The following is a 26,310-nucleotide window of genomic DNA, read 5'->3' on the forward strand; positions in this document are numbered from 1 at the left end:
AAAATTGAGACGTGAACTGCGGGCCTCTGTCGGAAACGACGTCAGACGGAAGGCCATGAATTCGGAAAACATTCTCGATAATGATCTGAGCCGTCTCCTTAGCAGAAGGGAGCTTAGCGAGAGGAATGAAATGAGCCGCCTTAGAGAATCTATCGACAACCGTAAGAATAACTGTCTTCCCCGCTGATGAAGGCAGTCCGGTGATGAAATCTAAAGCGATGTGAGACCACGGTCGAGAGGGAATGGGAAGCGGTCTGAGACGGCCGGCAGGAGGAGAGTTCCCAGATTTAGTCTGCGCGCAGACCGAACAAGCGGCGACAAATCGACGTGCGTCACGTTCCCGAGTGGGCCACCAGAAACGCTGGCGAATGGAAGCGAGCGTACCCCGAACGCCGGGGTGGCCGGCTAACTTGGCAGAGTGGGCCCACTGAAGAACGGCCGGACGAGTAGGAACGGGAACGAACAGAAGGTTCCTAGGACAAGCTCGCGGCGACGGAGTGTGAGCGAGTGCTTGCTTTACCTGCCTCTCAATTCCCCAGACAGTCAACCCGACAACACGCCCTTCAGGGAGAATCCCCTCGGGGTCGGTGGAGACCTCAGAAGAACTGAAGAGACGAGATAAAGCATCAGGCTTGGTGTTCTTTGAGCCCGGACGATAAGAAATAACAAACTCGAAACGAGCGAAAAACAGAGCCCAACGAGCCTGACGCGCATTAAGTCGTTTGGCTGAACGGATGTACTCAAGGTTCCTATGGTCAGTCCAAACGACAAAAGGAACGGTCGCCCCCTCCAACCACTGTCGCCATTCGCCTAGGGCCAAGCGGATGGCGAGCAGTTCGCGATTACCAACATCATAGTTACGTTCTGACGGCGATAAGCGATGAGAGAAAAACGCGCAAGGATGGACCTTGCCGTCAGAGAGAGAGCGCTGAGAAAGAATGGCTCCCACGCCCACCTCTGACGCGTCAACCTCAACAACAAACTGACTAGAGATGTCAGGTGTAACAAGAATAGGTGCGGATGTAAAACGATTCTTAAGAAGATCAAAAGCTCCCTGGGCGGAAACGGACCACTTAAAGCACGTCTTAACAGAAGTAAGGGCTGTGAGGGGAGCTGCCACCTGACCGAAATTACGGATGAAACGACGATAGAAATTAGCGAAGCCCAGAAAGCGCTGCAGCTCGACGCGTGACTTAGGAACGGGCCAATCAATGACAGCCTGGACCTTAGCGGGATCCATCTTAATGCCCTCAGCGGAAATAACGGAACCGAGAAAAGGGACAGAGGCGGCATGAAAAGTGCACTTCTCAGCCTTCACATAAAGACAGTTCTCCAAAAGGCGCTGGAGGACGCGTCGCACGTGCTGAACATGAATCGAGAGAGACGGTGAAAAAATCAGGATATCGTCCATGTAAACGAAAACAAAAATGTTCAGCATGTCTCTCAGGACGTCGTTAACTAGTGCCTGAAAGACAGCTGGAGCGTTAACGAGGCCGAAAGGAAGAACCCGGTATTCAAAGTGCCCTAACGGAGTGTTAAACGCCGTCTTCCACTCGTCCCCCTCCCTGATGCGCACGAGATGGTAGGCGTTACGAAGGTCCAATTTGGTGAAAAACCTGGCTCCCTGCAGGATCTCGAAGGCTGAAGACATAAGAGGAAGCGGATAACGATTCTTAACTGTTATGTCATTCAGCCCTCGATAATCCACGCATGGGCGCAGGGACCCGTCCTTCTTCTGAACAAAAAAAACCCCGCTCCGGCGGGAGAGGAGGAGGAGACTATGGTACCGGCGTCGAGCTAAACCGACAAATAATCCTCGAGAGCCTTACGTTCGGGAGCCGACAGAGAGTATAATCTACCCCGGGGGAGTAGTTCCCGGAAGGAGATCAATACTACAGTCATACGACCGGTGTGGAGGGAGAAGTGGCCTTGGAACGACTGAACACCGTGCGCAGATCGTGATACTCCTCCGGCACCCCTGTCAAATCGCCAGGCTCCTCCTGTGAAGAAGAGACAGAGGAAACAGGAGGGATAGCAGACATTAAACAGGTCACATGACAAGAAACATTCCAGGATAGGATAGTATTACTAGACCAATTAATAGAAGGGTTATGGCGCACTAGCCAGGGATGACCCAAAACAACAGGTGTAAAAGGTGAACGAAAAATTAAAAAAGAAATGGTTTCGCTATGATTACCAGAGACAGTGAGGGTTAAAGGCAGCGTCTCACGCTGAATCTTGGGGAGAGAACTACCATCTAAAGCGAACAAGGCCGTTGGCTCCCCTAACTGTCTGAGAGGAATGTCATGTTCCCGAGCCCAGGTCTCGTCCATAAAACAGCCCTCCGCCCCAGAGTCTATCAAGGCACTGCAGGAAGCAGATGAACCGGGCCAGCGGAGATGGACCGGAAAGGTAGTGCGTGATCCAGAAGGAGAGGCCTGAGTAGTTGCGCTCACCAGTAGCCCTCCTCTTACTGATGAGCTCTGGCTTTTACTGGACATGAGGTGACAAAATGACCAGCGGAGCCGCAGTAGAGACAGAGGCGATTGGTGATTCTCCGTTCCTTCTCCTTGGCCGAGATGCGGATACCCCCAGCTGCATAGGCTCAGCATCCGAGCCGGCGGGGGAGGGTGGCAGTGATGCGGCAGGTGGCAGTGATGTGGAGAGGGGAGCAACGGAGAACGCGAACTCCTTTCCACGTGCTCGGCGACGAAGATCAAACCGTCGCTCTATGCGAATAGCGAGAGCTATTAAGGAGTCCAGACTGGAAGGAACCTCCCTGGAGAGGATCTCATCCTTAACCTCGACGAGGAGACCCTCCAGAAAACGAGCGAGCAAAGCCGGCTCGTTCCAGTCACTAGAGGAAGCGAGAGTGCGAAACTCAATAGAATAATCCGTTATGGATCGATTCCCCTGACATAGGGAAGACAGGGCCCTGGAAGCCTCCTCCCCAAAAACAGAACGGTCAAAAACCCGTATCATCTCCTCCTTAAAGTCCTGAAACTGGTTAATACACTCAGCCCTCGCCTCCCAGATTGCCGTGCCCCACTCACGCGCCCGTCCGGTGAGGAGAGAAATGACGTAGGCGATGCGGGCTGCGCTCCTGGAGTAAGTGTTGGGCTGGAGAGAGAACACCACATCACACTGAGTGAGGAATGAGCGGCACTCAGTGGGCTCCCCTGAGTAACAGGGCGGGTTGTTGATCCTGGGCTCCGGAGACTCGGAAACCCTGGAAGTGGGCGGTGGATCGAGGTGGAGTTGGTGAACCTGTCTTTTGAGGTCGGAGACTTGGACGGCCAGGGTCTCAACGGCATGTCGAGCAGCAGACAATTCCTCCTCGTGTCTGCCTAGCATCGCTCCCTGGATCTCGACGGCGGAGTGAAAAGGGTCCGGAGCCGCTGGGTCCATTCTTGGTCTGATTCTTCTGTTATGTACTTGAGTGAAGACCCAAAAGCGGTTTTAACAGAAAACAGAGTTCTTTAATGAAAAACAGGAATGGCATAAATCCTCTTCCAACGTTGACAATGGAACAAAAAGAACGTAGTATAGTGCAGGATGCACCTGCCAGGCAGACTCCGACAGGATAGGACAAGGTGGAAGCAAACGAGACGACAGCTTGCTTCTGGCATCAAAAACACAAACAAGAATCAGACACTGAAAGTAGCAGGAACAGAGAGAGAAATAGAGACCTAATCAGAGGGGGAAGAGAGAACAGGTGTGAAAGAGTGAATGAGCTAGTTAGGGGAGATGTAGAACAGCTGAAGAATGAGAGACAGAGAAGGTAACCTAAAAAGACCAGCAGAGAGAGACAGAGTGAAGAGAAAGGACAGGAACAGACATAACAAGACATGACACCTTTGGCCAAAGCTCAGACGCATGCTTAACTCTAGAAGCGTATTCTATAGAATTTAATTAGTAATTGCACTAATTCATTTAGTTAATCACTCTTCACTCACTCAACGTCCTGAAGCGTAGCCCCTACAGGGAGACCATCTGTGGGAGTGGTGTCTGCATCCTTCCTCGCATGTCCCACCTCCTGTTGATCCACGCCCAGCTTCTCCAGGAACGCAGCACATGTGAGGTAGCCACGCCCTTCTCCATCATACCTGTCAGTGGAACAGTGTTCGGACAAATCACAGCTCCGCATTGATAACGTTGAATGATTTACACAAAACAGATCTCAAGTTAGGATTGGGTTGTCGTGTTCTACCGCACTCTAATATCGCTCACCTGGCCCACAGTTCCTCAAACTCATCAGGACTGATGGGGAGGTCGTAGGTATAGAGGAGACTCCTGAGGTCTTTCTTAAAGACCAGACCCTGAGCATCTTCATCAAAGCGACAAATCACCTGGTGGAGGTAACATAACTTGTAATGGGGTTCCTCTCACATGTTAACATACACATTATCCTCTTTGAGACTTGAGCTTCAGGGTAGAGGTATGAGTTAAACCAGACTGACCTTTGACATAGCAGTCCATCTGTGGCGTGCGTTGGACACCAGGTGGTCATGCAGTTGGTCTGGCCTGTTTGAACAGCATCAAGAACACACACAGAAACACCTCAGTGACATTTACATATGAATCCTGTCTAACCTCACACACACACTTCCACAAGACCCTACTCACCCATTGGCTGGCTTGAAATTCTGCCTGCGGGTCTTGCCGCTGGATTGGACGAGGGTGAAGAACTCTGGGTAGTTGAGGTTGGCTCCAGGCTGCAGGCCCAGCAGCTGTAGCAGGCGCTGGTACTCCCTCTCCTTGGTGACCAGGCCCAGACTGTCATACAGCTCTCTGAAGTCATGCCTGTCCACCACCCTGTCACAGTTCTGATCCATCACACGGAACGCTGACAGGATGTCCTGATTGGACAGAGAAGATGATGATGACATGGTGATTGGTTGTGTATATTGATTGGATGTAAATATGTATGGAACGTGTATTGTTTTGCTACACGTTTTCTTGTCGTTTTAGCGCTAGGCTTGGATTTGGGCTTTGGATTTATGCATTCTTTTTCAACTGACTTTAAAGGGTGTCTGTGAGGGTTAGTATCCCAACCCCTTGTCGTCTTATCCTGTCAGTACTAGGTGTTTGTGTGTGCAGTATAGAATGTGTATATTGATCAAAACAATTGATCCCAGAGGTAATGGAGTGTGGAGTTGTGTAGTGGGCGTGGACGGTTCCTCTCTCTCACCCCGTGGATGTTTTCGATCTTCTCTTTGATCACACCGAGGCAGTCCTCCGCTGTCAGGAGGCGTGGCTTAGCCCGCAGGTTACCATGGTTACCCCCCGAGGCCTGGTTCTGCTCTCTGGCCTGGTGCTCTTTTAAAGAACACAATTAAACTGTGATTTGATTGGATGAAAGGGTTGGGTTTTAAAGGCCCAGTGCAGTCAAAAATGGGATTTGCCTGTGATTTATATATATTTACACACTATGAAGTTGAAATAATACTGTAAAATTGTGAAAATGATGATAAGGACCTTTAGTGTAAGGGCCTGTTTTGGTAAGAGGGAGTTTTGGCTTGCCTGGTGACATCACCAAGTGGTAAATTAGTTAATAGCTCAATAAGAAAGAGAGTTTTCAGGTTTCCCCTCCCCTCTCCCAGACAATCGTAACAACGTTTTTGCTTGAGAAATTGCTTTTGCTAAGAAGTAGTTACTTTGAAAAAAATATAAACTCAAGATGCAAACATTTCGAAGATTTTACTGAGTTATAGTTCAATATAAGGAAATCAGTCAATTTAAATAAATGTATTATTCCCTAATCTAAGGATTTTACAGACACCTTTAAAAAAAAAGATTGGGGCGTGGATCAGAAAACCAGTCAGTATCTGGTGTGACCACCGTTTGCTTCATGCAGAGCGACACATATCTTTCACATAGAGTTGTTTAGGCTGTTGATTGTGGCCTGTGGAATGCTGTCCCATTCCTCTTCAATAGCTGTGCGAAGTTGCTGGATTTTGGCGGGAACTGGAACATGCTGTCATGCCAATCCAGAGCATCCCAAACATGCTCAATGGGTAAAATATCTGGTGAGTATGCAGGCCAATCCATTTTCAGCTTCCAGGAACTGTGTACAGATCCTTGCGACATGGGGCTGTGCATTATCATGCTGAAACACAAAGTGATGGCGGCGGATGAATGGCACGACAATGGGTCCCAGGATCTCATCACAGTATCTCTGTGCATTCAAATTGTCATCGATAAAATGCAATTGTGTTTGTTCCCTGTAGCTTATGCCTGTCCATACCATAACCCCAACGCCATCATGAGGCACTCTGTTCACAATGTAGACATCAGCAAACCACTTGCCCACAAGACGCTATCTGCCCGGTACAGTTTAAACTGGGATTCATCCATAAAGAGTACACTTCTCCAGCGTGCCAGTGGCCAGCGAAGGTGAGCATTTGCCCACTGACTTTGGTTACTGCAGTCAGGTCAAGACTCTGGTGAGGACGATGAGCACGCAGATAAGCTTCCCTGAGTTGGTTTCCGACAGTTTGTGCAGAAATTCTTTGGTTGCGAAAACACACAGTTTCATCAGCTGTCCGGGTGGCTGGTCTCAGATGAGCCCGCAGGTGAAGAAGCCAAATGTGGAGGTCCTGGGCTGGCATGGATACACGTGGTCTGCGGTTGTGAGGCCAGTTGGATGTACTGCCAAATTCTCTAAAATGACAGTGGAAGTGGCTTATGGTAGAGAAATTAACATTCAATTCTCTAGCAACAGTTCTGGTGGACATTCCTGCAGTCAAAATGCCAAAAGCACCCTCCTTCAAAACTTGAGATGTCTGTGGCATTGTGTTGTGTGACAAAACTGCACATTTTAGAGTGGCCTTTTATTGTCCCCAGCACAAGGTTCACCTGTGTAATAATCATGCTGTTTAATCAGCTTCTTGATATGCCAAACCTGTCAGGTGGATGGATTATCTTGGTAAAGGAGAAATGCTCACTGACAGGGACGTAAACAAATTTGTGCACATTTTAGAGAAATAAGCATTTTGTGTGTATGAAACATTTCTGGGATCTTTTATTTCAGCTCATGGGACCGACACCTTACATGTTGCGTTTATATTTTTGTTCAGTATATTTTTGTTACTTTTTGGCACTTTTAACTGAAAACAAACACAGTTGAGTACTTAATTGTTACCTATAAATGATTTGATATTGAGATAAAAACAGCTGCTTTGGACCTTTACATTTGTCACTTTAAAGGGGAAATCCGGAGTAGAAATAACGATAAAAGTTTCCCGCCACTGTTTCGGACCACTCTCAAATGGACAGACAAAGCTATGGATGCAAGGACTGATTGTAATCAATGTTTTGAAGCTATGCGGTTTGTTTATATTTGCTTTGTTTACAAACATTGGCGTAAAACAAGCTTAGATTTTGGGTTGTGATGGGGTATGGCAGTTGAACGAAGCTCATGATACATTAACCTCTAAAAGTCTATGCCGTTGGGGGGGTTACTAAGCTAAAATATGGAATTGTTTTAGGATGGTCAAACCATGGATCATTTAGCTATTGGATTTTGAATTTTAGGACCCCTTTAGGTATAAAGAAAATGTACACAATTATTTGATTAAATATTGAGTTTGGTCTTTACAACTATAGCCCATTAAAACGCAGTAAACAACACATTCATAAATGGCAAAAAAGACAGTTGAATAATAAATCATAAGGAATAAAGTCTTGAAGTGTCGGCCCTATATCTACTGTAGGAGATATAAGAAAGCTCAGGAAATTTTGGGACACATATTTAACCCCTTATTTTTGTTGGAACAAAACTACCTCCATACTTCTATATGTATGGGTTACTTACAAATAAGTCAAAATGGAGAACTCCTTCGTGAGAGTCTCCCCTTTCTGTAAAGTTGTCATAATAGTTTTTAGGCCAAACCGTTAGGATGCTACAGACGTTTTCGTGAGAGGACTGATTTTTGGGATGTCTCATGGTCTGACAAACATCGCTGTAGCTTGGCCACCTTCCACCACAGATGGATGTGGTGGATTGAGACGCAGCCCTTGCAAAAAACGTATCTAATAAGTTATATTCTTCAAGAATCAAGGGGTACATGTCATTAATTTATAAGTCGCAAAAATGGATGCAACAACAGGAGATTGCTCCTTTAATGTCGTCCTTATCGTTATTTTATTGACTTCCAAGAATTCAACTTGGCATGTCAAATGTTAATGTTCCCAGTTGCAAAAGGAAAAAAGGAAGAATGGCAGTCACAAAATGAATAACTGAGACTATCCTCTTATATTTATTGATAAGGTTAAAGGATTCATTTCAGTTTGTTGTCTTTTTGTGTAAAATATGCCCTTTTATGTTATTTACTGGTCACTGTAATGCAATGTCAGTGTCTGAAATTGACATCAACAAATTAGAATGTTGTTATAATTTCCACTCGGATTAGGCGTTTGTGTTTTTTTCACACAGAAAAAGGACCCCTCACAACTGCCGACGTCGGTAGTCCTTTAACTGCCTGACCCATTTCTAAATAGAATCTTGGCACTTTTTCTCTCCAAATCCTTTAAAACACAAATGTTGCACTTTGAAAACATGTCTAAGTTTAGGTCCTGATTCTGTTTAATGTAAAAAAATATATATTAAATCGAGGATACAAATTAGAGTGGTGCCCTGCTGCTTCCATTCAATTCCAAAGCTCATAATTACCCCAAACAGTCAGCAATAAGAGGGATTCTGCTTCTCTCTCCTCTCCTCTGTACCAATGAGAGATGGAGAGCTTCTCTAAAACTATATTTATAATCCCAATGAGTCATGTGCTAACAGAGACATCATTTCACAGGAAGCAGGGGGGTAGCCTTTGATCGTCGTGGGTGGGGTGCTGGTTGGGGAGGGGATGAGGATTTTTGAGGGGTTTTCAAGTGGAATGACCCTCTCTTTATCTCCCCTTGCTAGGACACTAATTTAGAGATCAGTCTGAGTCTCTAGACCATGGCAAGTTAAGATTCACACTCGACTCGTACCATCATACTTATCCAGGAAAGCCGAACAGGACATTTTTCCGTCTTTGAAACCAAGCGATATGTTGAGCTTGTGGAACTGCTTCTCATCCAAGGTGATCCAGCTGTCATCCAGTATCTGGGAATGTTGATAACAAGGAAATAGGTTGGGACTACATTAGGACAAGGTGCATGTCCTATACAAAGGTGTCGGATAAGATACTTATAATAATGACTGTATAGCGATATAATCTTCATAATAAAGTAACTGTGGCTCACATAGAGGAACACTATTGTCAAGGCCCTGAGAGGTCAAGTATACACAACTGTTTTGACCTTCTGACCTTCTTTAGATCTCTCAACGACAGCATTCCGTCTGAGCTACTGGCTATTGCCCGGATATGGTCGTCGAGGTTAACATGTCTGTGGTCCAGCCTCTCTTTGAGCTTCCTGAACATAATGTTCTCCACCATGCGAACCCTTGGACCCCCTACAGTGGCGCTGGGGGAACACACTGGCTTGTTGTTCACTAAGGCATCCTGGGCTTGATAGTTCAGTCTGTTGGTGTCAGAAATGTAGTACATGTTGCATTAGAACAAAATACACTTCCTCTCTAACGCCTCTATTACTTAACTTCACCCTTTGTTATTATGGACCCCCTGTCTCTGTCTGGTCACCTTTCTCTCCCTCTCTATCTCTCACTTTCTCCATTCTATCTCTCTGCCTCTGTTCTCCATACCTGCCAGAGCCCTTGCGGGGGTAGTGTATAGAGCCTGTCTGTGTCTCTCCTGTAGGCAGGCCCAAGGCCCTGAGGAACTGTCTGTACCTGACCCTGCATGACCCTGGGTCTAAACCAGCCTCACACAGCCTAGAGTACACAGGACAACAAACAACATACAGTGGCTTGCAAAAGTATTCATCCCTCTTGGTGCATAACAACCTGTCATTTTAATAGATTTTTATTTGGATTTCATGTAATGGAGATACACAAAATAGTCCAAACTGGTAAAGTGACAAAAAAAAAACTTGTTTCAAAAATCAAAAACTGAAAAGTGGTGCGTGCATATTTATTCCCCCCCTTCGCTATGAAGCCCCTAAATAAGATCTGGTGCAACCAATTACCTTCAGGAGTCACATAATTAGTTAAATACAGTCCAACTGTGTTCCATCTAAGTGTCACATGATCTGTCACGTGATCTCAGTGTATATACACACCTGTTCTGAAAGGCCCCAGAGTCTGCAACACCACGAAGCAAGGGGTAGCACCAAGCAAGCTGCACCATGAAGACCAAGGAGCTCTCCAAACAGGTCAGGGGCAAAGTTGTTTCAGCAAAGTTGTACAGATCAGGGTTGAGTTATAAAAAATATCAGAAACTTTGAGCATCCCACGGAGCACCATTAAATCCATTATTAAAAAATGGTCCATATATGGCACCACAACAACCCTGCCAAGAGAGGGCAAAAACTCACGCACCAGGCAAGGAGGGCATTAATCAGAGAGGCAACAAAGAGACCAAAGATAACCCTGAAGTAGCTGCAAAGCTCCACAGCGGAGATTGGAGTATCTGTCCATAGGATCACAGACCTGAGCTTTACGGAAGAGTGGCCAGAAAAGGCCATTGCTTATAGAAAAAAAATAAGCAAACACGTTTGGTGTTCGCCAAAAGGCATGTGGGCTACTCCCCAAACATATGGAAGAAGGTACTCTGGACAGATGAGACTAACATTGAGCTTTTTGGCCATCAAGGAAAATGCTATGTCTGGTGCAAACTCAACACCTTTCATCACCTCGAGAATACCATCCCCACAGTGAAGCATGGTGGTGGCAGCATCATGCTGTGGGGATGTTTCTCATTGACAGGGACTGGGAAACTGGTCAGAATTGAAGGAATGATGGATGGCTCTAAATACAGGGAAATTCTTGAGGGAAACCTGTTTTCAGGTTTCAAATCAGTCTTCCAGAGATTTGAGACTGGGACGGAGGTTCACCTTCCAGCAGGACAATGACCCTAAGCACACTGCTAAAGAAACACTCGAGTGGTTTAAGGGGAAACATGCAAATGTCTTGGAATGGCCTAGTCAAAGCCTAGACCTCAATCCAATTGAGAACCTGTGGTATAACTTAAAGATTGCTGTACACCAGCGGAACCCATCCAACTTGAAAGAGCTGGAGCTGTTTTGCCTTGAAGAATGGGCAAAAATCCCAGTGGCTAGATGTGCCAAGCTTATAGAGACATACCCTAAGAGACTAGCAGCTGCAATTGCTGCAAAAAGTGGCTCTACAAAGTATTGACTTTTGAGGGGGAGGGGTGAATAGGTATGCACACTCAAGTTTTCAGTTTTTTATGTCTTATTTCTTGTTTGTTTCACAATAAAAAAATATTTTGCATCTTCAAAGTGGTAGGCATGTTGTGTTAATCAAATGATACAAACCCACAAAAAAATCAATTTTAATTACAGTTTGTAAGGCAACAAAATAGGAAAATTGCCAAGGGTTGAATACTTTCGCAAGCTACTGTATAACCTCTATGTTCTGTAAGAAGGTAATGAAGTGTGCTAACATTTTTACAAAGGATGTATAGATTTTTGTAGCACATTTTAATTTGTATTCTTCAAAATGTATGGAGTTTCAATTAATACTTTAAAAAAAAATCTACCTATAGAGTCGTCTATTCACCAGTTCAAATTGTAATCAGTCGTTTTTATGTTTCATCATTTTTGGAGGATGGATGTTAAGTCTTGTTGAAGTGTGTGTCTACAAGAGGGATTGGTTGCTCACTTGTTGAAGTGTGTGTGTGAGAGGGGCAGGCCGTAACAATGTATGATCCTTCTCAGGTCTTCATTGTGAACAGATCCTGTCTGTCGAGGGTCACAGTCCCCTAAAGCCTCCAGCATGGGACCTATCTGATCACTCAGCTTATCACGCAGCAAGCCCTTCACCTGCAGACACACACCACAATACACACTTCAATACACACCTCAATACACACATCAATACAAACATCAATACACACACAACACAACAGAGAGGAACTGTATATGTCTATGTTTCATTACTCATCATACTAAAATGGGTGAAAACAGCCATTTTTTTCTGTGCTATGTTGTGTTTTGCAGTTTATTTACGGTAGTCCATATGTCTGCTGCCGTGGGTGCCTTTTCAATCCACTGTGGATACTGAGTCTCAATCAACTCCCTCTGCTCCTCCTTAGTCAACAGACACACACATGAACATGTGCCAACACATCAACACACAAACACACACACTGAACTTCTTGTACCTGAGCCGCATCCTCCATGACCTCCTCTTTCAATCCTCCAGTAGGGGTGTGTAGTTTCTCCCTCCCCGGGGAAGAGTGCACCCTCCTGGGTTTGAGCAGCTCCAGGCTGGGCTGGGTGATGACCCCAGTGTGCTCTGGGTCCAGCAGGATCAGGAGCTCTCTAACCTGGGCTGGACTCAGACGGGGCCTGGGGGTGTGGGGCTCCATGCGGCTGGACCAGGAGCCCTGGGGACCCCTCAGGTTATATTGGGGGACTTCCAAAGCCTGACGAAGGTCTGCCCTGGTGATCCTCCCTATCCTACCCTGTAGAGAGACATGACACCCCCTCTTTGAGTTCTCTTCCTCGTTTAGGATATAGGTGTAGGAGTTGCCTTTACATTTGTGCTTGAAGCCCCAGTTTTGAAATGTGAAGTGTGATCTTCTTACATTCGCAGCCATTGGCTTGTGTAAAAGTGTTATTTTATCATTAGCCAGCCGTCTGTTGCCCTTGTGTCATTTTTAACAGGAGTAACGTTATATTGGTTGGTGAATCACACAGAGACACATTGTGCATCAGCGTACGTCATCCCAGCCTAACACAACTTCTCCCCAGAGTCTGTCTAAAACACATGCAGGCTGGCTTCCAACCTGCCTGTCTGGAAAAGCAAATTATTGGCGGGAGGTGTGTGTGGACACCATGTTTGATCTAGTACCCACAGAATTGATTATTAAAACAGTTGATGGGGGGGATGTTTTTCTTTCTTTAGTGCCATAAAAGGAGGAGTTTCTGGCGGATATGTTTTGATTTCATATCTGGGATAGGCTTCACACACGCTCAAACTTGGACACCAATGATTGTTTTGTGTATTGCTGTAGCCCATCAACATTCAACATCGCTGTGAATCAATCGAAGACATATTCTCCACTAAAGTTTAGTGTCACTATCAAGTTTCATATGGCTGATGTGGAGTGATTTGAGCATCTGGACATAGAACTGGAGGCATGATGATGTTGATGTCGCACATGGTTGTCAAGTGAACATATGGTGACTGAGTGTGTAACTAGTGGCCATACGTAACTCCATGTCTGGACATCAATAGCTGCATCTAACAGTCTGCCTATCTGTAACCTGCTGAAGTACTGTGCTTCTCTATATATTTTATACTGTGCTAGTTCTTATAGTTCTCCTGTCCCTTGTTCCACTCCTTCGTGAGGACTTGTCTCTCACCCTGTCCAACTGTTTAAAGGCTCTCCTCAGTATAGGGTAGAACTCTGTTAGACTCCGATGGCCCTCCTCTGCGGCAGATAGCTCAGGAACCCTATGAGAGAGAGGAGGAGGAGGAGAGAGAGATTGGGAAAGATGGCGAGAGAGGATGGTCAATAGTGAGTGAAAGGTGTATTGGAAGTCCAGAACCAGATGTCACGAAATAGAGATATATAATAGAATATCCTAAAGTAGTATGGAATATGTTCCTTGTATAGAATTCAGATCAGGGAGTGGTAGTTAAAGATAGCTGACCTCTCTGTTTGAGGAGTGGTGTCGTCCTCCTCTGTGACTGGACCTTGAAACTGACCCAGGAACTGTTTCCATTTGACAGGCCCTGTTGCTCTCACCCCAAAACTACAGCATGCGCACACACCACACAAACAAACAAACACACAACAAATGCAAAACAGACATTCATCTTGTTAACACTGAGACTCTGGATAACGAAATGTCAGAAAGTAGTGAAGGAAACAAAGGAAGAGGAAGTGCTCCCCTGCTAGACTCAGGCACCGCTCCTGGGGGATGGGGAGTGGGAATTTGAAATAATCTCTCGTGGACAAACTACGTAAACACAATCAAGCATCTGACCAAATATTTTTCTGGGTTAACCAAGATAAAATGGGAAAGTGTTGTGAGCTGCTGATAAGAGTCACCAGCAGGGAATTGGTAACAGAAAGAGAGCATAGTAGTCAAGTTAACCGTGTCACTGTGTTCACTTTCATACCGGCAGGTCAGGCTCTGGAAGGTGCTGAGGCTCATGGGAAACAGGAAGCTGCTGAGGACGGCCCTCAGGTCTTCCTGTGACACCAGTCCAGAGTGGGTGACATCAAACGCTTGCAGTGCTCTCCACACTAGGGTACAGCTCACACACAACTAACAGAGAAACACACACACACATTACGTTGGGGAGTAGACACACAACACTAATGACAGGAAGTGAGTCAACGCTGTGGTTGCCGTGGGGCTCACCCCCATATGATGTGCAGTACTACACTGCTGCTGCCTTCCCACAAATTAGTCATGATTAACACACTAACTCAGGAGCAGATTTTTCTGGGCAAACATTTTAATGAGAAGTGTTCCCTCTGTCGCGACGCATACTAGCACGCCACTTAGAGCCAATTTCCTCTCTCTGTCTCATCTAAGAGGATAACGCACGGAACAGGGCCAGATGGTGACATACAAACAAGAATAAAACACACACAACTATGCACACATACACAAGCAGGAGCGTACAAACACATGCATGCACACACACAAAAACGCAAACATACACACTGTCGTAGCTTAAACCAATCTGGAAAGATGGTATCCTCCCAATCATATCATGTGATGCTTTCACTTTTCAACAGTGACCTTGATAAGGTCATTGTGCAGTTGGCCAAATGTTTAGCTAGTGGATAATCTCTGTTATGCTATTTTCTCCACTGAGTTGGCCACAATACTTTATCATGGTGCCGTCAAAGTTGACTCTTCTACCTTTTCCAGGAAGAGCGTCTGCAGCTCATCTTGAGTCAGGCCTTGGATCTCCTGTGTATCTCCTGTTGCATTCTGGGACAAGGCTCTGTTCCTCAGTTTTATCTTGTCTGGAGGACTAATTTCTTGCCAGCCCAATGCTGTAAAACACACGATGTCATCAGTCATAGCCAAGACAGATTAAAGTGTTCGGCTGTAGCTTAATGGTTAAAACTGTGTATATTTGTCTGCGGGTCTATGTGTCTCTAAACAGCTATTTGAGTGCCTTATGAACCGATTGTAGTCATTTGAGTTATCACGCCCTCCTATCATACAATAAGACCCCTACGTTACCTAGCTTTGGAGGCTCCGGGACAAGCTTCCTGCACTTGTTAGATTCCAGGCCCAGCTTCTCCAGGAACACTTTGTAGGACATGGTTGCCATGTTGTTAGGGCTGTGGTGGGTCCACAGTCTGCAGTGGAGAGGAGATCAAATCATAGTCCATTTTATTGGGTAAGTAAACTGAAGATCAGAAAAGGAAATGAGAGATAGAGGGGCAACACTGTGAGATATGTGCTGAAAATAAACAGAGCGAGAGAGAGGGTGAGGAAAATATGGAGAGAGAGATAGTGTGTGAGAGAGAGAGAGTGGGACAGAGAGAAAGTGAGAAGAAGTTAAAGAAAAAAGGAGAGACAGTGAGACAAAGTGAGAGAGAGCTTCCTGAGTAGTGAAACTAATTAAAGCCACGTTAAATGAACCTGTCACACAGAATCCTCTAGAGCCACATCACTAAAAGTTGGGCGACGTTTCTGGAGTGGATTTGACTGCAGGGCCCAAAGTTTTAAAAGTCAATTAGCTCTCTCTCAATGAGAAGACAAAGGACTGACCACAAAGTTAGCATTAGTTATCATGTCCATTCCAAAAGATTACTTCTGACCGTAGGGAGTACTGGAAATAGTTGGATCTATCATCCATGATGGGTGTGTGTGCATGCTTGTATGTATTGGAACCTCTCTCCCACCTCTGGTAGTCTCTCTGTGATAAGGGGAAGCAGTAGTTCTCCAGTATCCTGCGCAGCTCGTGTTGCTGGATCTGTCCATCTCGGTTGTAGTCGAACAGACGAAAGGCCCGGATTACATTCTTCAAGTTGCTCCCAATCTGCAGAGTTTCAAAACCAAGAAAAGAACTCAGAAGTGTCTGTGTGAACTCCTAAACTCTGTCTGAAGCTCTCTGACTTTCATCTGCACAAGCAGTGGTATTGACGCCTCTGATTCTGAAGCCTTGATCTGTTGATGCAGAGCAGAGTGTGTTCTGTTCCCCAAAGCACTGTGTTGGGGTGAGAGGGGAGGAGTAAACACAAGTACTGCAGACTTCTGAGAGACAGAGACGGAGCAGAGGGGAAGGGGAGGGATGTTAGAGGGATGAAGGCTGAGTCAGAGAGATAGGTAGGTTTGGGTTTGGAGGCTAGATATAGACTGACTTAAGTCAGACTTATGTCAGACTTATTTTGTGATTGTTAATGGGGGGTAGTTGTAGTGCTATTTTGGGGTAAATGGTTTCATGAGGGGTTAGGGCAGATAGCTGGGTTTGAGTTTGGGGTCCATCTAGAGGGGTTACATTTCTGTTTGTAGGTAGTTGTAGTTGTAGGTTACAGGCGGTAAGAGGTAACATTTGTGGGTGATAAGTACAGTATGCTGTACATCTATAGGTTGACTAGCCATAAAGTAAACAGTGATGGGTTAGCTATGGGGAGTGTCCTTTAGAGCCACTGTGTGATCACTCCTTCCTCCATCTTTCCTCGTTCTCCTCCACACTTCAGCTCATAGCTCGGGGTGCCACGGCAACCATGGAAGAACAGGAACAGATAGATACTAAATATACCCCGTTTGACTCTTGGGTAATCAGAGTTTTCTGTCGCCCAAAGAGTTCTCTGTCTAATTGCACTCTGATTAGCAGCGCTACCAAACGTCTCCCTGAAAGACAAGCAGGGGAGCCTCCCTCTCCCCACTGGGCTAACACACTGACATTGTCTATACGGCAATGTGTCGCACATAATACTGTCCTTCCAAATGGAGAAGGATAGACTGAAAACAAGCTGATAGAACACCCTCAGGGTCGTATTCATTAGGCACCAAAAGGAAGAAAATGGACTGAAATAAGGAGGGACTACCTGAACATATCCAATAAAAAACACTTATTCGGTTTTCGTTGCGAAACATTTTTAAAACGTTTTCCATTGGATTCCCTAACGAACACCACCCAAGTCACCATAACTGACCTAAAATGTTATCATCATATAGTAAGTACCCTTTAGCGTCTCATCATTTAAAGTATCATAATGAACAATACTGATTCAAGACTCGATTCCAAAGTCGTTTGAGTCCGCCTTTTAATTCTCTGCTCTCTGTTGTTAACTTCCGAAAAATCTCCCACTGTTTGTAGAATCTAACAACTTCGACAACTATGAAAGCTTTCAGACAAGCATACCAATTACCTCTTGCATTAGGACCAGCTTTCATTCTCTTCTGCTGGAGTCAGGGGAAAGGAAACGCTAGCTATACAGTCGTGTCGTGTTTAAAAAAAGATCAAATGAAAGGGAATTTATTAAAGACAGATATAAATATGACCCCCCCCCCCATCTCTCCATCCCCTCTCCCAAACGAAGAGGATTCTGTGCTAATTAGAAATGTGTTAAAATCACAAAGGAGAAAGAGAGAGGAGAGCTTACACTATTAATGAGCAGAGACATGGGGATATCATCATCCAATCTCCAGTGCTATCTCTCTATCGCTATCTCTCTATCTCCTCTCTCTGCACACTACGGGCTACGGCTACTCCCCCTCTCCTCTCTCCGATTATCTGTCTTTGTTTCTTCCTTTTCTGTTCCCTCTCTCGCTTGCTCGCTCTCGCTAACTTTTTGCTTTCTCTTTCTCCCTGCTTTTCTGTCTCTCTTTCTCTTGCTCCGTCTCTCTGTGTCCCTTCCTCTCTCTGTCTTTCTCACCTCCCTTGCTTCCATCATTTTCGTGTCCTCTCTCTCCCATCCCTCTATCTCCACATCCTCTGTCTAACTCTCCCTCCATCCCCTTCCCCCTCTTCCATCCCATCCTCTCCCTCCCTCCCTCGCTCTCTCCCATCCCTTCCTCCCTAGTCTCCCATCCCTGTCCCAGCCAGTGCCAGTTCACCATTAGGCAGCTGTGTTTCAGGTTGGCATGGCTTGGGGCCTGGCATGGTGCCACAGTGAGCGCCCCTCGCCACCCGCCCGCCCGGCCGGCCCTGCGCTCGTTAATTAACGAAAGCTCTGTTGTTTTTGTTTACCAGCCTGTTATATGTTAATCCATCTTTGTGTGTGTGTGTGTGTGTGTGTGTGTGTGTGTGTGTGTCATTGTGAGCTGGTTAGAATGAGATGGATAACACAGCCACAGATCTAGTCACTCAAAGGGGCATTTGGGGATGGGTTACAGACTGTGACTGGCTACATATCAACTCTCTCTGTCTGTCTGTTTCTCGATCTCTCACTCTTGCTCTATCTCTCTCTCCTTGTCTGTCACGCCTTGGTCTTAGTATTTTGTGTTTTAGATAATTAGTTGGTCAGGCCAGGGTGTGACATGGGTTTATGTTATTGTGTTGTTGTATTGGGGTTTTTGTAGGCATTGGGATTGTGGTTGATTAGGGGTGTGTGTGTTTAACAGGTTTGGCTGCCTGAGGCGGTTCTCAATCAGAGTCAGGTGATTCTCGTTGTCTCTGATTGGGAACCGTATTTAGGTAGCCTGGGTTTCACTTTGTATTTCGTGGGTGATTGTTCCTGTCTCTGTGTAGTGTTCACCAGATAGGCTGTAATCGGTTTCACGTTTTGTTGTTTTGTATTTATTAGTTATTTCATGTATAGTTCCGTTATTTGTTTCATTAAAAAACATGAGTAACCAACACGCTGCATTTCGGTCCGACTTTCTTGCGACAAACGAAGAACGCCGTTACATTGTCTCTGTTTCTCGCTCTTTCTCCCTTTTTTGTCAATTCCCTGCTTCTTACTTTGTCTCTCTGGTTATAGTATATTTTTATACATAAAAAGAATGAATATTTATTCACTCACTACTGTGAGTCACTCTGGATAAGAGCGTCTGCTAAATGACTAAAGCAAATGTATATTTCTCTATCTCAAACTGACAAAGCCAGGGAAGACACAGTATTATTTACGGTGTCATAGGGTCAGTTGTGTGGAGATGTGTGAGTGTGAGTCTAGGTCGGACTCTGAAGATATCTTGTAAACAGTGTGTAACGGCAGGCCTAAATAGTGTTCCCGCTCCTCTTTCTGTCAACCAGAACTCCTCCACGCGCAATCTAACCTTTCCTGTCACTGTGAATTATGGGTAGGAGACAAGCAGAGGGATGCGGGTGGCTCTCTGAAGAGAGCGATGAAAGAGGAGACGGAGGGAGAGAGTCAGAAAGGAATGAAGGGAGGTGGATCACAAATAGAAGTTAAGAAGAGAAATCACAGTGACGCAGAGAGGGGGGGGAGAGAAAGGGAGAGAGGGGAAAGGGAGAGAGGGAGGAACATAAAGAGAAGAAAAGGGAGAGAGAGAGAGTAGATCAGAGAGAAGAGTGCTGCTGCCTTTACGTGTGTCTGTCAGTTAAGGGGGTAATTCTTCTCTGGTCAGAGCATGTCGGTAGAGGTGGGGGTACGGAGGGGGATGGAGGGGTACGGAGGGGGATAGAGGGGGATGGAGGGGTACGGAGGGGGATAGAGGGGGATGGAGGGGTACGGAGGGGGATAGAGGGGGATTAGGGAAAGTAGAGAAACTGAAACTCAAAGCATACACCTCTTCTCAAGGTGACATAGCTAAACCTATTTTGGACGCATTTGAAGTTAAGCATGAGGGAAGTTGGACTTACAACATTATTATTGATTGAATGAGAGGAAGGGAATGAATGAGAAGTTCGGGAACAGCGAAAGACATAGAGAGCCCACTCAGATCAACAGCGAGATAAACACAGCGAGATAAACACAGCGAGAGAACCCAATGACCCCAGAAAGCGAGAGAGTGTTCCTCATTCAAAGGTTCTTGGATGGTTACTCCAGAGGTGAGCTAATGTTCTCCCTCTGCACTTCTCCAATGAGGTGAAGGTGGGAGGTATCAGAGGAGGGAGGTAAGAGGGGGACTGCGGTCTACATGGAATATTGATAAGTGAGGCGCATGTGCAGGGTAAACAGCTGTGACTGGTACTTCATCATATGTGTGTGTGTATCACTCATTACCAGCCACAGCTGTTACTCTGAGACTCACCACGCTCTGCAGAGACGACTCATCAGAGAGTGACCGGAGACACACCCACTGTCATATACACACACTCATATATGCACGCAAGCACACGCATGCACACACACATACTCACTCATATACACACTCACACACTCATAAACACATACACACACACACACACACACACACATACACACACACACACACGTGTGACTGACCTGAGCTGTGATGTAAACTCTTAGAAACCTAAAAGGGTTCTTCGGCTGTCTCTTGACAAAACCTTGTTGGTTCCAGGGAGAACCCTTTTGATTCAGGTCTCTCTAGAGATGTTCGATAAAGTCTAGCCTCTGGCTGGGCCACTCAAGGACATTCAAGGACTTGTCTCGAAGCCACTCCTGTGTTGTCTTGACTGTGTGCTTAGGGTCGTTGTCCTGTTGGAAGGTAAACCTTAGTCCCAGTCTGAGGTCCTGAGCGTTCTGGAGCAGGTTTTCATCAAGGATCTTTCTCTACTTTGCTCCGTTCATCTTTACCTCGATCCTGACTAATCTCCCAGTCCCTACCACTGAAAAACATCCCCACAGCATGATGCTGCCACCACCATGCTTCACTGTAGGGATGGTGCCAGGTTTCTTCCAGAAGTGACGCTTGCCATTCAGACCAAAGAGTACAATCTAGGTTTCATCAGACCAGAGAATCTTGTTTCTCATGGTCTGAGAGTCTTTAGGTGCCTTCTGGCAATCTCCAAGTGGGATGTCATGTGCCTTTTACTGAGGAGTGGCTTCCGTCTAGCCACTCTACCATAAAGGCCTGATTGGTGGAGTGCTGCAGAGATGGTTTTCCTTCTGGAAGGTTCTCCCATCTCCACAGAGGAACTATCAGAGTGACCATTGGGTTTTTGGTCACCTCCCTGACCAAGGCCCATCTCCCCCGATTGCTCAGTTTGGCCGGGCGGCCAGCTCTAGGAAGAGTGTTGGTGGTTCTAAACTTCTGTCATTTAAGAATGATCGGGGCCACTGTGTTCTTGGGGATCTTCAATGCTGCAGACATTTTTTGGTACCCTTCCCCAGATCTGTACCTCGACACAATCCTGTCTCAGAACTCAACGGACAATTCCTTCAACCTCATGGCTTGGTTTTTGCTCTGACAAGCACTGTCCACTGTGGAACCTTACATAGACAGGTGTGTGCCTTCAAAAATCATGTCCGATCAATTGAATGTACCACAGGTGGACACCATTCAAGTTGTAGAAACATCTCAAGGATAATCAAAGGAAACAGGATGCAGCTGTGCTCAAGGGTCTGAATACTTATGTAAATAAGGTATTTCTGTTTTTTCATTTTTTTATTCATTTGCAAAAATTTCTAAAAAACAGTTTTCACTTCGTTATGGGATATTTTGTGTAGATTGCTGAGATCTTTTATGTAATCCATTTTAGAATAAGGCTGTAACGTAACAAAATGTGGAAAAAGTCAAGGGGTCTGAATACTTTCCGACGGCACTGTACATTACTACATTACCCACTACACAGCAGCCTGTCGTACAGCCCAACAGAACAGAACTGTGACAACCCCAACCTCTGAGGGCTTCATCGAACCACTGATTCTATTTAGTACAACCCTCTATATCACATCACAATAAACAACCGAGTTAATATCTGGAACATATGCACTGCAAAATGCAAATACAGATGGTTGCGTTATACGCTGAACCAAAATATAAACGCCACATGCAACAATTTCTAAGATTTTACTGAGTTACTGTTCATATAAGGAAATCAGTCAATTGAAATAAATTAATTTGGCCCTAATCTATGGATTTCACATGCCTGGGAATACAGATACGCATCTGTTCATATACCTTTAAAAAAAAGGTAGAGGCGTGGATTAGAAAACCAGTCAATATCTGGTGTGACCACCATTTGCCTCATGTAGCGAGACACATCTCCTTTACATAGAGTTGATCAAGCTGTTGATTGTGGCCTGTGGAATGTTGTGCCCTTCCTCTTCAATGGCTGTGTGAAGTTGCTGGATATTCCCAGGAACTGGAACACACTGTCGTACACGTCGATCCAGAGCATCCCAAACATGCTCAACGGGTGGCATGTCTGGTGAATATGCAGGCCATGGAAGAACTGGGACATTTTCAGCTTCCAGGAATTGTGTACAGATCCTTACAACATGGGGCCGTACATTATCATGCTGAAACATGAGGTGATGCGGCTGAGTGGCACGACAATGGGCCTCAAGATCTCGTCACCGTATCTCTGTGCATTTAAATTGCCATCTATAAAATGCAATTGTGTTCATTGTCCATAGCTTATCCCTGCCCATACCATAACTCCACCACCACCATGGGGCACTCTGTACACAACGTTGAGATCAGCAAACAGCTCGCCCACACGACGCCATACACGTGGTCTGCAGTTGTAAGGCCGGTTAGACGTGCTGTCAAAATCGCTAAAACGGCTTAAGGTAGAGAAATTATCATCCCATTTTCTGGTAACAGCTCTGGTGGACATTCCTACAGTCAGCATGCTAATTGCACGCTTACTCAACACTTGTTGCATTGTGTTGTGTGACAAGATTGCATGTCTTTAGTGTGGCCTTTTATTGTCCCCAGCACAAGGTGGACCTATGTAATGATCATCCTGTTTAATCAGGAACACTTCAGGGGGTTATTTTATTTAATCTCGTGAAACATGGGACCAACACATGTTCCGTATATATTTGTGTTTAGTGTAGTATGCCTCCTATGTGTGCTGTACATTCTTCTGGATATATAGGGACATTATTATGTTGACATGACAAAATCATCTCCATCTCAATTTCACAGGTGAATCACTTCACCGCCCACATAGACATGTCATTTTGTCATGTTTGTCACCTCCCTTTTATATAGAGTGGTATCTATCTTCTCCAGGCTTGTGTTGAAACAACAAGGTGTGCATTAGTGTGTGTGTGTGTGTGTGTGTGTGTGTGTGTGTGTGTGTGTGTGTGTGTGTGTGTGTGTGTGTGTGTGTGTGTGTGTGTGTGTGTGTGTGTGTGTGTGTGTGTGTGTGTGTGTGTGTGTGTGTGTGTGTGTGTGTGTGTGTGTGTGTGTGTAGTGAGTGTGTGTCATCCAGACCTTGTGTTTGAGGCGTTGCTGTATCTCAGTCAAGGTCATACCCCTCTGGTCTGATCCAGAGACACACCTGAAAGACAGACATACAGACAAACAGAGAGAGAGAGAGAGAGAGGTCAACCTGCTGAACCAAACCAACCATAGGGTCATGTAACACAGATAGTATTTTCACCTATGCGCGTTACAGTGTAAGGGTGATGTGCCCACCTGTGGTAGCTGTCTGGTCTCTGTGCTGTAGAGGAGGCTTTAGAGCTGTAGGGTCTCTGTGCTGTAGAGGAGGCTGTAGAGCTGTAGGGTCTCTGTGCTGTAGAGCTGTAGGGTCTCTGTGCTGTAGAGCTGTAGGGTCTCTGTGCTGTAGAGCTGTAGGGTCTCTGTGCTGTAGAGCTGTAGGGTCTCTGTGCTGTAGAGCTGTAGGGTCTCTGTGCTGTAGAGCTGTAGGGTCTCTGTGCTGTAGAGCTGTAGGGTCTCTGTGCTGTAGTCACCCTGCTGTACCTCCTGAGAAAGTCCATGTAGTCCACCGTTACACTGTCTCTCTTAGACACCTACAGGAGACCAACAAATCCAGACTGTTTACTCAGCGTATCTGGATCACTGGTAGAGAATGGACAAGGATGGTGATGGTGATAAGGAGGATGATAATGATCACATTCATCATAAGCATTATAATAATGCTGAAATTTAAATTGTTTTTTTTCCCTAAAACTTCTGAGCAATTCCAGACTTTTGCCCACAACAGCCAAAGTAAAGAGTAATGACATCTCCATGGCGTCAGACGGTAAGAGCAGGGTTCTGCCTGTGTAGCGTCAGGTGGGTTGAGCTGTAATTCTGGGGCTGGGTGGTCGGGGAATAGGTGGTGTTCAGAACGGGTCACACCTGGGGAATCAGCCCACTGCTTTTATCCTGGCACCAGCAGTGGAACAGTATCTCACTTAAGTAAGCCACACACACACACACACACACACACGCACACAGATGGATAAGGGAGATACGCACGCAAGCACACACACTCACACACACATGGATAGGTAGATATATACACACACCTATTCTGGTGGCTCATAATCAAAGTCTAGTCTCTGACACCCTGCCCTACATCCTCCCACAGTGTAATCCAGTGCTTCTGCTCCCTACAGAGCTCTATGGCATTGAGTCTTATTATAGATGTCACACTGTCTAATTATCACTGCTATCAGCAGGCACCGAGCGGAACGCCTAGCTAGAACCACAGGAGTACTGCACCGCTCTGCATGCTCTCTATACCTGGGAATGGGGCTGGTAAGACTGCTGTGTACAGTCATGGCCAAAAGTTTTGAGAATGACACAAATATTAATTTTCACCAAGTCTGCTGCCTCCGTTTGTATGATGGCAATTTGCATATACTCCAGAATGTTATGAAGAGTGATCAGATGAATTGCAATTAATTGCAAAGTTCCTCTTTGCCATGCAAATGAACTGAATCCCCCAAAAACATTTCCACTGCATTTCAGCCCTGCCACAAAAGGACCAGCTGACATCATGTCAGTGATTCTCTTGTTAACACAGGTATGAGTGTTGACGAGGACCAGGCTGGAGATCCCTCTGTCATGCTAACTGAGTTTGAATAATAGACTGGAAGATTCAAAAGGAGGGTGGTGCTTGGAATCATTGTTCTTCCTCTGCAAATCATGGTTAACTGCAAGGAAACATGTGCCGTCATCATTGCTTTGCACAAAAAGGGCTTCACAGGCAAGGATATTGCTGCCAGTAAGATTGCACATAAATCAACCATTTATCAGATCATCAAGAACTTCAAGGAGAGCGGTTCAATTGTTGTGAAGAAGGCTTCAGGGTGCCCAAAAAAGTTGATTCAGCATCCAGAAACAGGTGACGAACAATGCCTTTTCCAGCATGATGGAGCACTCTGCCATAAGGCAAAAGTGATAACTAAATGGCTAGAGGGAACAAAACATTAAAATTTTGGGTCCATGGCCAGGAAACTCCCCAGACCTTAATCCCATTGAGAACTTGTGGTCAATCCTCAAGAGGCGTGTGGACAAACAAAAACCCACAAATCTAACAAACTCCAACCATTGATTATGCAAGAATGGGCTGCCATCAGAAGTTAATTGACAGCATGCCAGGGCAGATTGCAGAGGTCTTGAAAAATAATTGTCAATAAAAGCCTTTTACACTTATGAAATGCTTGTAATTATAATTCATTATAGTAACATCTGACAAAAATATCTAAAGACACTGAAGCAGCAAACTTTGTGGAAATTTATATTTGTGTCATTCTCAAAACTTTTGTCCACGACTGTAGGTATAGTGTTCTAGTGTGAAGGTCAGACCCAGGTCATTATGTTATAGTGAATGTGCAGTGGAGTAGAGGTAGGCAGTATAGAGTAGTGGTTGGCACCTTCACCCTTCAGACATGACAGACTCCCTCTGTTTCTCTCTCTCTCTTTCTGTCTGTCTTAGACTCTGTCCATCATCCGCCTCCATCTTCCCCTCCACTCCCTCTCTGTCCACCTCTTGTTTGTCTTTCTGTCAGTCTGTCTTATTTCTCTTTCCCTCCCTTCCTCCCTCTCTAACTCTGCTCTAGGACTTCCCTGTAATTATTGGAGCAAGTGTTTTTTAACATGTAAGGCAACCACCGCCTGCTAAATAATTGATCACGATTTTAAAAAAAATAATAATTTAGACGCACCGAGCTCTCAATCGCTTCTCTGAAAGTGTTTGAGAAACAGATGAGACAAAAAGGCAAGGAAAGAGAAAGAGGAGGGAGACAGAGAAGGGAAAAAAAGCCGCTTGTGGCATCTCCCTCCCTCAAGCACAAAGCGACTTCCACATCAAAATGTCACCAGCACAACAGCTGCTGCTCCTGCGATATGGTCCTTTAAAGTAAACTTTCGACAACTCCCCTTGAAAAACACCGTCTTTTTAATGAATAAGGAACTGAAAGACTGAGAGAGGGGGGGAGGAGGAAGTGGGAGGGAGGAGCACAA

At 45.6% G+C, this 26,310-nt stretch overlaps 1 protein-coding gene and 2 long non-coding RNA genes across 3 annotated transcripts in view; all 3 read right to left on the minus strand.

The window, feature by feature from the left end:
• efcab6 (EF-hand calcium binding domain 6) overlaps positions 1-26,310 on the minus strand; it is a 36,704-nt gene that overhangs the window by 7,715 nt on the left and 2,679 nt on the right. The window contains exons 3-16 of the mRNA XM_064938928.1: positions 23,533-23,867; positions 23,329-23,395; positions 15,969-16,105; positions 15,301-15,419; positions 14,971-15,107; positions 14,216-14,364; positions 13,744-13,845; positions 13,453-13,543; positions 12,246-12,470; positions 5,192-5,245; positions 4,627-4,859; positions 4,461-4,524; positions 4,231-4,349; positions 3,957-4,106 (exon numbers count right to left, since the gene is read on the minus strand). Coding sequence (XP_064795000.1) covers positions 3,957-4,106; positions 4,231-4,349; positions 4,461-4,524; positions 4,627-4,859; positions 5,192-5,245; positions 12,246-12,470; positions 13,453-13,543; positions 13,744-13,845; positions 14,216-14,364; positions 14,971-15,107; positions 15,301-15,419; positions 15,969-16,105; positions 23,329-23,395; positions 23,533-23,867 — 1,982 coding nt within the window. The remainder of the gene's footprint in view (positions 1-3,956; positions 4,107-4,230; positions 4,350-4,460; positions 4,525-4,626; positions 4,860-5,191; positions 5,246-12,245; positions 12,471-13,452; positions 13,544-13,743; positions 13,846-14,215; positions 14,365-14,970; positions 15,108-15,300; positions 15,420-15,968; positions 16,106-23,328; positions 23,396-23,532; positions 23,868-26,310) is intronic.
• On the minus strand, positions 5,248-9,404 carry LOC135514850 (uncharacterized). Its single transcript, XR_010451740.1, has 3 exons — positions 9,309-9,404; positions 8,989-9,103; positions 5,248-5,319 (listed from the first exon to the last, which is right to left on the minus strand). It is a non-coding gene; the product is annotated as an uncharacterized LOC135514850 (long non-coding RNA).
• Positions 9,406-12,209, minus strand: LOC135514851 (uncharacterized). The gene is made up of 3 exons (XR_010451741.1): positions 12,091-12,209; positions 11,744-11,904; positions 9,406-9,522 (listed from the first exon to the last, which is right to left on the minus strand). It is a non-coding gene; the product is annotated as an uncharacterized LOC135514851 (long non-coding RNA).

The sequence above is a fragment of the Oncorhynchus masou genome, chromosome 26 (assembly GCF_036934945.1).
Source record: "Oncorhynchus masou masou isolate Uvic2021 chromosome 26, UVic_Omas_1.1, whole genome shotgun sequence".
NCBI classification, from domain to species: domain Eukaryota; kingdom Metazoa; phylum Chordata; class Actinopteri; order Salmoniformes; family Salmonidae; genus Oncorhynchus; species Oncorhynchus masou.